Source organism: Atta colombica, unplaced genomic scaffold (assembly GCF_001594045.1).
Source record: "Atta colombica isolate Treedump-2 unplaced genomic scaffold, Acol1.0 scaffold210, whole genome shotgun sequence".
Taxonomy (NCBI): domain Eukaryota; kingdom Metazoa; phylum Arthropoda; class Insecta; order Hymenoptera; family Formicidae; genus Atta; species Atta colombica.
Genome location: NW_017259306.1, coordinates 2,292,846 through 2,306,238, shown reverse-complemented (window position 1 = coordinate 2,306,238; position 13,393 = coordinate 2,292,846). Strand labels below are relative to the sequence as shown.

General features: G+C 28.7%; 1 protein-coding gene across 6 annotated transcripts in view; it reads left to right on the top strand.

Annotated features, from left to right (window-relative positions):
- The window catches only part of LOC108687645 (mitogen-activated protein kinase kinase kinase 13), a 27,188-nt gene that overhangs the window by 6,800 nt on the left and 6,995 nt on the right, over positions 1-13,393 (top strand). For 2 of the 6 annotated variants that reach the window (XM_018193532.1, XM_018193529.1), the window contains exons 2-4: positions 2,975-3,144; positions 12,533-12,816; positions 13,188-13,374. In XM_018193532.1, coding sequence (XP_018049021.1) covers positions 3,005-3,144; positions 12,533-12,816; positions 13,188-13,374 — 611 coding nt within the window. In that variant the 5' untranslated portion in view covers positions 2,975-3,004. Of the gene's footprint in view, positions 1-2,974; positions 3,145-4,324; positions 4,438-12,532; positions 12,817-13,187; positions 13,375-13,393 lie in introns of those variants that run through there. The other 4 variants (XM_018193533.1, XM_018193530.1, XM_018193531.1 and 1 more) reach the window with 3 other exon arrangements.

Sequence of the window (13,393 nt, the reverse complement as noted above, 5' to 3'; positions counted from 1 at the left end):
TATATAATATATATTTGTTTGCGTTGCTTGCATTTCAATTTATTGCATTTCAAAGTTAGATAAATAAATTCTCTAATCTTAGAATTTTTAACATAAATATCTGGAATATCTGGAATTTTCAGGAAATTTTTTTTACAAAATTTCAGTAAACATTCTGATTTTTTAAGCTCATCTTCGTTATCTAAGCGATAAAAATTAACATGATACTATCTTGTAATTATTATTAAAATATAAAATTTATACAGACAGGAAAAATAAAGCTGAGACATTTCTGATTTTTTTCTACTTTTGTTAAAAAGTATTATACGATATTATAAAATATAAGTATATTGTAGACAAAGTCATGTGGAGTATGTAAACTAACATATGTGATGCCATTATTCGCTATTTCTGTCAGATGGCTGTATGTGAGTTATATCTGATCGAGGTCGCAATTTACGTATACACAGGGTGCATAGAATTAGAACAGAGGGCGTATACCCCTGATATTAAAATTCATTTTTTTTTTCAAACAAATTAGCAAACTTTCGAAATATAACTGCATTGTTTATTTTTTCGGAACATTCAACAGTAATAATACTGTTCATGCAGCTTTAAAAATTCCCCTTCATCTTAAATATTTCATGAAATCTTTATTTAATATTTTTATTTATATATAAAGTATTCGTATATTCGCGTCTTAATAGATAAATGTCATGTGAGCAAATTGAATTATGTATGTCCACAGAATTTTATTTTTATATATTGTTATTGTACACTATTCAAATAATATACATTATAATATTATATTACATATTCTAAAGGGTTACTCTCTTTCTCCCTCTCTCTATAAAATAAATTATATTTATTATACGTACGCACTCACGTGTCCATTTACTATTAACGCTCTTTAACGCTGTTAAAATAAATTTAAGTATATTTAAAAAATTTAATACAAGAACGAAATTATTAAAATAATGTAACAACACTAACAACCAAGTAATTTAGAAAGAATAAACGAATTTTTTATTTACTGAGGATGATATATATTGACAATGAATATTCGCGTGTGTATGCTAGAATCAAATGTTTTCAGGGGTTGTCAGGTTTGAGTAACTTGGATCTTGGTAAAACTTCGATCCAGGTGCACGGGATTAATTGCGGGCGCACCTATGGCGTGACTCATTCTGGAGGAGTTCTTGGTTTCTTTTTTCATCTTTTGTACAAGGGATGTGTGGAATATTACGTATATAATTTCTCTTCCTGTTTATTGACTTATATTTTAAATCTGCAAGAACTTCAAAGAGATCTTTTTTAGATCGATCTTTTAATCAATTCGAGAAACGAATAAATGCCGTTTTTATCTGTAATTAATTAATTTAAATTAATAATTAATATAAAATTAAACAATTAATGTAAAACTTCGTAAGAAGTTCCCTAAATTAAACGAGTTATTGAATCTTCGAAGTTGATGTTCGATCATTAATTTCTAATTTGAACGTTCATTTTTATACTTTGGAATGTTCAAACATAAACTGTTAAACGGTACATTCGAATTTTTTATTCGAATTCATTCGAATTCATTAGAAGAAAACTACAATATTTCATAAAGAATCCTGCAGTAATCATGAAATTTGTTCTCAGTGAAATGACTTAATTTTCATATGTAGCTTATAACGTAGTAGTGTAATGAAAAGATATCAAAGAGATATAAGATTTAATAATAGATAGTTTTTGATTGGTGTATTAAAGATGTGAAACATTTTGTATTCACTATTCAAAAACTATTATTGAGCTTTTTGTCTATGATAATTTTTGTTCTCATCATATTATAATAACATATTATGTATTATATAGAAAATTAACTCACCGAGACTAATTTTCTATATAATAAGTACGAGGTCCTTTATTTGACAATAACTTTGTATACTTTTTGACTTTTTTACTTGCATTCACATATTTTCTTCGGCTTAGTCTCACAAAATTTTTCATTGTTTCGAAAATAGCTTAATCGTGTAAATTATCTGCATAACATGATTAGGTCCAGGGCTTAAAAATCCGCGTATAAAATGAAATAAAATGAGTGCTAAGGTTTGGTATGTGCCATGTGGACGGCACAAATACCACACCTCTTACTAGATCGGCATTCCATTAAATCCGGCTGCCTCTCTACAGGTATTACGCCAAAGATGATTTCTTATTTCTCTCTTTTCGTTTTTTTGTTCATTCCAACGTGGTAACAGGTAAAATCACGCGCAGATATTTTTTAATATATCATCAAATATTAGATAAAATAATTGATATTATCGGAATAAAATTAAATCTTTAATCAGTTTCATACATAACGATACATAAAAATTAAAATCTTTATATAAATAAAATTAAATTTAAAATTAAAAGTGACTAACTGATCTTGTTTTAATCGTATTTGATAATGGTTATTTCACTGTGTCTATAGTGGAATGTAATCATTTGTTTCTCTATGTCGTGAATAATCTTTGATAGAAATATGTAAGATCTTTTTGTAAATTCAATTTCATTGAATCAAGTTACACTGAAAGAAATGTAATTAAATTTTAATAAATTATTTGTTTGAATAGTATCGATTAAATTTGGATTTACTAAATATAAAGATATTGTAATTGATACAATTTGATACAAAAATCATTGATTTGCCTTAACTATCATTTTCTTATTGAATAAATATTTATTTACTGTAAGTAAATTGTAGTTGATACTATTCAAATAAATATTTATTAAAATTTAGTGTTTCTTTCTCAGTGTAATTACCTTCAAATTTATTATAAATGACGGTTAATTATTTAATGAAAATGAGAACGTGTTATTTTATCCATTCAATATTACGTTTTCTTTATCTAACATTACCTTTTGTCTATTTTCTTACATTATTTACATTATTATTGTAAAATGTGATTCATGCAAATTCGTTAAAGGTAATAATTAAGGATAACAAAATTGGAGTACTTTATTTCAGATCTGTCATCAATCGGACATTTAGGCGAGAATGCGCACCCCTGCTGAAACCGAGACCCTGGCCCAACCCGAAATGTATAATCTGGAAACTGAGGAAACAGAAACGTCCGCGGACGTCAGCAGAGTGGTCTTATCGTCTCCTCATCCAGAGACTCATATATTTACTAACAGGTAATTTTAGGTCATCATTACTGTTCATTCTCGATAAGATTATATTGTGATGTGCTGCACAGCATATTAAAATTTAGATTTTTATCTATCGGTAGTATCTATCAATTATTTCATTGCATTCTTATGTTAGAAGTAAAATTTTTATCTTCATCACTTCTTTGTTTCTTTTTTCCCCGTACAGATTCAAAATAGCATGTTATGCGAAAAAAATTACAATTATTTATTACTTAATACTTAATTAATTGTCAGTTTTATTTCAACGTTGAAAATTAACATCTCATATCAACGTCTTATATCGGTCAAACATTAATCAGCATTAACCATTATTTCCGTATTTTTGCATCATATATGATTTTTTTATATTCTTATGAAAAGAAATAAATTACGAGTAAAAGAAATGTTATAACTATTATCGGTATACAAAAGGATGAGAATGTTAAGATATCTTGTACTGCATTTGTGAATTCGAAATAGCGCGCGTCGCATTGCGTCGTGAGTGAGCGCTGTTGATAGCATGTGGCGAACAGATAAGGTGAGAGAGAGAGGGAGGAGAGAGAGAGAGAGAGAGAGAGAGAGAGAGAGAGAGAGAGAGAGAGATAAAGAGGCGAGACAAAGGTGGCTTTCTTGGTCCTCTCCTCCTGCTCCTCTCCATAGTCTCTGCGATCTCCGCTGTTCCACACGTTCGTCAGTAAGTGGGATACATTTCATACGTGCGTGCGTGCGTGTCCCTCGCAGATCCGAAACGATCGGTGGTCGATAGCGTGACGTGACGTGACGACGACTCGTTTCTCATCGGCCACATTGCCGTTCGCGGTGAAGTAGTGCTCCCGTTGCACGTCCATATGCTGTACGCGACGGGATGGTCCTCGCGCGGTTCTTCCTCAAGAAGCCAGCGACGCAGAACGACAACACTGCCGCCGGCGACACCTCCGCCGTCGCCGTTGCGGTAGTATCCGGCGATGTGACCAGCGCTGCGACGAAGAGGTGAGACCGAGACGAATCCCATGGAAGAGTCGCTCCAGGTCTTTGTAATGTGATAACGTATTCCGCGAAAGTTGTCCGGATCTTTGGAATGCGTTTGCGATAACGGCTCCGAGTACTTATCAACAATACTGAGTACTTATGCGTCTTCTCTTGCGGCGCGGCGTTATTCATTATCGGCTGTTCGTAGAGACGAACTAGACATTCCGCACCGACCTGCGTCAGTCGTTGTAGGTACTTCACTCACTGACGTCGCTCCTGCTGAGAGATTGTTACAAATGATAAAATATCGTTAAAGTGACGTTAAGAAAGGTAATCAAATCTTTCTGTACCTGCTCCAGATACAGATTCAAAATATATCGACTGGTACATCGATAGTTTCGCCATCGTAAATCTTAAGTAGTATGCCATTCTAAATTCGTCATGTTCTTCGCACAAATCTTACGAAAATAATAAGAATATATTTCAGTAGAAGTCGATGTGTTTACTTTCTCGTGCATCTTACAAGAATCACAAGGGAACCTTGCAAAGTATCAAGTTCTGATTTTAATGAAACCGTATATTTATAGCTTATATAAATAGATGAATTTAAAAAATAACAGTAGGCAAATAAATAGTTTTAAGGAGTAAAATCATCTCTTATTTATACATAAAATAATTTTCAGCTCCTTTCATTGTATTTTAAAAACAATTCGAGATATCAAAAAAATATTCTATGTGAAGATTTGTTATCATAATTATTATTCTTATTTCTATTTATTTATGTCAATAACTTTTTTAAAAAATAATTTCGAAAATATAAATTTTGAAACGTTATTTTTTTATATTATTGACATAGAAATAGACATAATTTTATTATATAACTTTTTGTATTAGACATTTTTGATATCTCAAATAGTATTTTTGAGATATAATGAAAAACTGCTTTACATAGAAAGTAATTTCATCTTTTACGTTTATTTGCCTCTACTGCTGTTTTGTAAATTCATTTATTTATATAAGAGTTACATTTATATAAGTGTACAAAGTTTCATTAAAATTAGAATTTGACATTTCGCGAAATTTTCTGTTCAGTGACTCCACTTTCTCCGGATCGTTGAGAAACAAAGTTTTAGACTAGTATGCTGTGTTGTTACTACATGAATGTCAAAAGAATGGATATTGTATATCATCATCTGCATTTGTAAAAAAAAGATTCATTCTTTTGAATTTGTGTCGCGGGTATTTCTATGGTTATCTGGAAATATTCCAGCGCAGTAAAGTAAACAATAAATATTCGAATGTTTTTTTCTTTCATAAAAATTGATGCATTTCGTCAACTTTCTATAATGTCTTAATTATTTTCCATAAAATTATAATTATATAGCATTTGCTTGCACAATCAACGTTTTATATATATATATATATATATATGAGATTCAAGTGTGTTAAAAATACAAATTTCGCTTTTCGTATCGTCGAGCCATATGGTGAACTTGCAATTTTTGCGAGTTTGCAGAGTTTGTGAGAGAAACAAAAAAATGATGCAGAAAAGTACTTCATCTTTTTTAGAAACTGAGTTTTAAAACATTTGACAGATTTCAAATATATTATATTTTGTCGTTTTTCACAAAATATCCTGGATGTATAGATTGATATATAAATAATTATATATATATCTCTCAAATATATTATAATGCAAATTTAAATACATCTTTCGGATATATTGCATTGGATCCAGAAATTTGTTAAGAGGAGGTTAGGCCATTGACATCTCGCAAGCAAAATTTTTTTGAAGGTCAAATATGAGAGAGAGAGAGAGAGAGAGAGAGAGAGAGAGAGAGAGAGAGAAAATAGAATATTAAATTATTATTTATTATTATATTGAAAAAGTATTATTTAAATGTATAATTCATAAAACATTTTATTTTAAATTATATTAACATAAAAAAATAATATAATGAAATCTGTTTTTTATATCTAGGAGTTGCTTAAATTAAACAATTTTTGAAATATCAAAATTGTGATTAAATAGAAATATTAATAATATTTACATTTTGTTATATTTTTAAAAAAGGAGACTTCAAGGAAATAATCAACAATTTATATGCAACGTATGCAATTAAAGGAATAATTAAAGGAATATAAAAGAAACAATTATACATATATAGACAGCGTTATCATACGACGTGCTCAATTGACGATCGCTTACTACAATACATTAGATGTATAATATAGGAAATAATATACTGAAATTAACTCATTAAATAAGTAGCAATAAAATACAAGGTAAAATTGAAAAAGAAAGACAAGAGTAATATGTTATATGACGTAATATAAACTAATGTTAGATAATGTAAAGAATTTATCAGTCCGCCGTTAGTCTGTGTATTTGTTTACGGCGATCAGCACGCTTCTCATTGAATGACGCCAGCAGACAGCTGATACGAAGGCCACGGTGCATGTACATACTATGCACATTTGTTCGATTCGTTCGATTTTACGGCGTGTTGGTTCTTGCGCGTACCTACATACATTTACGCTTAGCTTCTTACGTAGGTATTCGTAAGAGGAGGATGATAAGAAAAGGCTGTCGAAGACAATCGTTTATCTCGAAGTCGCGGCGATCGCCGCAATCCTCTGTCAAGGACAATATCGCTCGTGTTTCCAAGGCCACTCTCACTCCGACAGCGCTACCATTCAGTCATTTTAAATTACTTCATATCACTTTTTTTTTACAAGTTATTAAAAAAATCGTTTAAAATGAATTACTGCAGTCACTTTTTTTCCTGAGTTGACCTGAAATTTGTAAACTGTAAGTAATTTATATTTTGTTATCTCGTCTGATAATAATTACTCTCTTACTGTTGTTCACAGCATCAGTTAGTATGGTCTGATGAATGTTCGTGTGATTTCTCATGTCACGCGCAGAAACATCGCTGAATGCGAGTGAGATAACATTTCACAAGGAGACTCAACGCCTGTCAGTTGCATTCAATCTGTTCGAATTGACGATCTCGATACAATCTCATTCACATGCAGTTGTACTCAAGCTCTCAATCCCATAAACATTCGGATTTTACTTTGCATCTTGCGTACTGAATGTACTAGACAAGCGACATGGTTTTCCAGATAGAAACAAAATAACAAAACTTAACTTTTGCGAGAACTTTTATTGTCCGATATTTAAAAAATTGTTTTTAATTTAATTTTAAAATATTAAATTGATTTGTAATTACCAAATCAAAAAATATCTATTTTAATATGCAATTTTAATTTTAAAATCATAGACTACAAAAATAAGACTACAAAATATTAGTGCAAACTTTCAGAAATCAATTTCTATTCAATTTATATTTTTTGCTGGATAATTATCTTTAAAATGAATCGTTGTTTCAACTTAATTGTTCAATGATTTTTTTCGTTTGAAGTTCATGCTATGAAAAAAAATTTACTACGTAAACTAAACTTAAACTATTCAAAACAGGAAAATAAAAACAACTGTTTTTATTTGCTTAACTGATTTAAATTATTTTAAAAATTTATTGAAAAATCATTTTTTAGTACTATTTCAATATTTGAAAGGTAACTTTTTGTCATCCTTTTTTTCTTAAAAAGCAGTAACTTCATTTCTTTTAATTTGCTGACTGAATGACGGCGCTGTACTCCCTGAGTTCACTTTCGTACGAATTCACTTTCGGGCGTATTAAAAATGAAATATATTAATATTAGCGTGACAATTTATTTTTCATAAAAATAACAATTTCAGCTCAAACTCTTTATCTTTAATTGCTAATTTATCGTTCAAAGATACATTAACTTCAATTTATTTTTTATTAAGGAATAGAGAATTATCTTAAAATCAAACTTGCATTAATGTTAAAATTATATCTCTTATCTGAAATATTTTAATATCTAAATATAACTTTTTTGCCGAAACAAAATTTTTTTTCAAAATTAGAATATTATTTATTAACATCATTATAATTATTTTTTTTTTAAGTAATAATTGGGTAACGACAACTTTATATTATCTTATTTGTAATGTTAATGATAAGCAGTTACTTTTTTTGGATAACGATAATGAATATAATCATTACTTTGTATATGTACAATAAATATGTATGGAAAAATATGTGCATTAATTTTCTTTTAAAAAAAGAAATATTATGTTTGACTATTGCAATTAATCACAATTATTTTAATCTATACAGCACTATAAATTGTGCTGAATTAGTCAATTAATAATGATCAAGATTATTGCCACTCTAAAAAAGGAGTCATCAAAATTTAGTAAAAAAATAACAGAAATTATACGATTCATTATTTTTTGTAATGATAATAATAACAAACATTACTTGTTAAAATCACAAGTAATGAATTATTTTTCACAAAAAAAGATAACAAAAGAAGTTACTTTTATAAAATAAATAATTTTCTCAATCCTGATTTTTGCTCTCAATTTTATACCTTCTTTCAATTTTTCTTTTTAGTTTCGGTACATGTTCGTATTGGGAACTTACGATTATAAGATCAAAATTTTTTATCGCCAGACTTTTAGCAGTAATTAACATATCTAATGAATACAACTGACACTCTACGATATATAGCGATAATATGTATAACAAGCGAGACTGTCATCGTTTGAGCACGCGACGTGATAACGTTGGTTGGCGTGAAAAAAAAGCCAGTCTGTATATCGGAGCAGTTTTGATATTTTTCACGATGTGATCAGTTAGTTCTATTCCATTATAAAGTCGGGGACTATCACTTACATATACATATCTAAATTTGAGTAAAATTGTCGCGTACTTTGAATGTTTTTCCGCGCGCGCGTATCGGTTATCAATAAAATCAACAGCTGATAATCAGTTTAAACACAACATTCTGGCTTGTTTATGTAATTCTCTTTGCGCGCGTATGAAATTCCTGTTTCTCATTTTAGATCGTTTCACGCATTGTATGTTAAAAGAAATTATTGCAAAATCTCGGGAAAAAAATGAAATTTGAAAAGTTAGCTTTATATTGTACGTCAAAAAGAAAAGTGAAAAATTTCCTTCTTTTGCTGTTTCTATTTTTAAATTTTAGATTATTCTTAAATAATCAATATATTTTTTAAATAAAATTTTATTTAAACTCTCTTATATTTAAGAAAATATAATCTTAGATAGATTAGAAACAAAGAATTTAAATAAAAGAAAAATTTCTTTTATTTAATTACAAAAACAAAGTTTTATCAATGAGTTGTTTTAGCCTTAAGTTAACTATTAACGATTTTCCATTATATTGAAATAATCCAAAACTAACAAATATTTGTTACATATTTTATCGTTTTGTAATATTTTAATATATGTAAAAAAGAAATTAAGAAAAAAGGAATTCATAATATAACCAACATTCGTTTGTCATGTACATTACTACAAATAACATTGTTTAATCTGATACAAATAAAGATACATATATACTTTACATAAATAAATCTATATATATTTGTATTTCTATGATACATAAATACTGCATATTCTTTGGACAAAGGTGAAGTAAATATTATTATTGAAAAATTGTTTGAAACTTTTATTGTTTCGTGTGTCTACTTGATACATTTGAAAAAAGATGAAAGTGTGAAAGAATCTGTCTATGAGACACTAAAGAACTTAATAGAGCATGACGTACTATCAGTCGAGAATTAAATTTAGAAACATATATCTATAGGTACATGTGTAATGCAGTTGCGACGTAAAGAGTGCGATCGATATCCGCGTTGCATTCTACATTGTTGCATTCCGCTCAAAGGTTTTTAGCTACGATTTGTAACGAATAAAACATTCGATAACGTTGTTGATGATATCATGCCGGTAAAATTATTAATCTCTACTTTAGACAAGAAAAGTTGCATCGTAGATATCAGTCAAAATAGCAGAGAACATGACTCTATAATCTCCAAGATGCAAATGTGATATCAATGCACATAAGATGTTCAATAAGTTCAATCCCGAGAAATTCTTTAACAAATTTATTCGTAATTGTTTCTCGTAGGAAAAATTTTTGGGGAAAATCATTTTTGCATATATACGCACAGTGACTAATATATTTTTTATACGCAGATATAGATGTATTATAATAAAATTTTAGAAAAATAAGATTTAATTAAATTTAAATAAAAGCTAGCTATTATTGCCAAAAATATTGGGCACAAAACTATGTTTCGTTCGCTTATTTTCTTTATCTTTGAAATTATAAAAACTCAAAAATTTATTCTTCACAAAATGTTTTTATCTTCAATTAAAAAGCTATATAAGAAGCTTTTAGTATTAATATCTCAGTAAGAGAAAAAATCAGTCGAAGGATCTGTTATAAAAAAATATTATTAATCTTTTGAAGGATATTTGCTCGCGCGCGCGCGCGTGTGTATGTGTGTGTGTGTGTGTGTGTGTGTGTGTGTGTGTACAATTAGTTTTATTTAACGTTTGACTGTTTAATGAAGTACAATACTATTGGAAGCAAATATTCCTTGGAATAGTAAAAATAATAGAATAGTAAAAATAACAAAAAATTAAATAGCAAATATTCTAGTTTTATATTCATTATATTTTAAATAAATACATATGAAACATCATATAAAATAATTTTTTCTGATTTTCAAAAATTCGTCTCTCAAGAGATTAATTAAATATTTTGTGTTCCTCTCCTGTAAATACGTAGGTATTGATGTCCAATTTGGAATAATGAAAGCTTTCTCATATTTGAGATGAGCGTATTCATCAAGAGAAAGAAAAATGTAGATAAATATGTCCACCACTTAAGTATGTTAGCTGTGAAAAGTCATTGACACAAACGCAAACCTTTTGCCACGTGTAGCCTTGGAAAGACGTCTGCGAACGAGGCAATACAATTGTTATCTGTATAATATCATCTTTTGACGGTCCTTGAAACACAAAGACGAAACAGATAAAGTGAATTTTCGAAGAAAAGAGGAACTATACTAACAATAAGAGTTAACAAACAACACAAAGAGAAATAAAATTGTATTGTTTGTCTGTAAAATATTTAATTTATTAAAATAAATTTTAAAATTTATAAAAGTTTTATCGAGGGTGATATCTCATATCTCACTTTGATCATTATGTTTAAAAATAAATTACTATGAACTTACTCGTACGAATTATTATTTGTTATCGTGGATAACCAAATAGCTGATAACTGATGTGAAATGCCAAGATTCCGGCAATAATATTCGATATCTTTAATTGTATCGACATCGCGTGTGCTATTTGGTGGTAAAAATAAATAATGTAATAACAATAATAATTTAATGATATCAAATATGCAGCTGTATTCAATAACGTATTGAATATTAACAGTGATGGATTTTGAGATTTATAAATGCAATTTAATTTTGAGACTTATATGTATAGATAGTCTAATTCTCTAAATACTCAGATCTTAGTCTGTAGATAATCGAAAATCCATTACTGAATTGGCTTGAATAAGATCATTTGATGATTAATATCACTGGCATGCAATATATATATGTCGTTTCTTATCGTTCATTGGTCCGCATAAAGATAAATTTTCGATTTCTCTTTTTGTAGATGATTCTTAATGCAACTTACATCAATCTCTCACTCTCTTAAGTCAATTATTTTCTCATTTGTTACAAGAAAACAACAGCAAAAATATAGAAATTTCTTTTGTTATATTACACTGCACGATAAAAGTTATTCTGTAAAAAAAAAAAATTGAGAAAATAAATAAAAAGAGAAATAAATCTAAAATTCATAAGAAAGGAAAAGAAAAGAATTTTTACTGTAATAATACAATGTGTATTAATTTCTAATAGAAAAGAAATTCTCAAGAAATATATAACATATATATTATTTAGAACCGTTTATCATAAATTGAATAATCGTAATTTGTAAACGTCTAATATATCTTGAATGATATTTTTCTATTTATAATGAATGGTTACATTAACAATCAAACATTATTTCATAAATCTTTTTGTTTGATAAAACGTGTTAATAATATATAATTTTTTATATTGAAATAAATACAATATGTAGTAGAGATAATGTACTTATGTTGTTACAAATATTTAAAGTGAATAATTCTATTCTGATATTCAAACGTATTGAAATAAAGCATATGTAAAAATGGAATTAATTTCGTAATTAATTTTACCCATTTCGATTATTTGAATTGTGAATGAAATTTCCAATTACTTATTTGGGAACATATGTATGTATTCCTTATGCATAATACATTGGAATTTTATTATCGGTTAATTTAAATCTTTTACCTTCGATATCTAGACTTTATTTCTAATATTAGCGTAATGTATTGTGATAAATGTGCATTACAATAACGTACACAATAATGATTTGTCAGGCATTATTATCAGAAATATGTAATATACATAAAATTTCAGCATGCTATGCATCCAAGAGGAGCTGGCTCAGCTGAGTGAAATCGCGGGAAGTCCTGAACGGCTAATCACCGAACTGCGTGAAGTTCAATTGCCCAATAGTAATCATCTCAATTTCGCGAGTAACTCCAGTGACGCTGCGACAAAATGTGTTCCCGAAACGGAAAGCATCGATTCTCAACGATCGAGTTGGGTCGAAGGCATCTTGGGATGCATGCGTCCTGTTTGGACCATGCTATCGAAGGCTGCTATTAATGAAAAAATTAAGGGTCTTTCAAGTAAGTTATGTAAGTTTCAATGTGGCTTTTTTACCTATTATTTTTTCTCTTCTTTTTAAATTAATTGTAGTGGGCCGAAAATCTTAAATATTTTGTATAAAACTTTGTTTTATTTTACGTGCAGTAGAAATTAATGGCTAAGTATTATTCTTATAATCACTGTTCTTAATGAGTTTTATGACTATTCTAAAAATCATTCGAAGCAACAATAATAGATTAAATCTATAATCTGCAAGATTAGTTTTAAATTTAACTTTGTATTTAAAATCAAATTTATAAATTATATGATTTTTTTGCTTTAAATGTTTATAATAATTGTAATTTTGAAAAGATTTTTGTAAATTACATTTAGAAAAATTTGTACGAACTGCTTTTTTTAGCAGACGATTGGGAGATAGCTTTCGAAACAATCAGCGAGCTGCAATGGCTCGGATCTGGGGCTCAAGGTGCAGTATTTAGTGGTAAATTAAATAAGGAAATAGTAGCTGTTAAAAAGGTAAAAGAACCGAAAGAGACTGATATACGCCATTTGCGGAAACTCAATCACCCGAATATTGTACACTTCAAGTAAGACCCACTTTCTTTT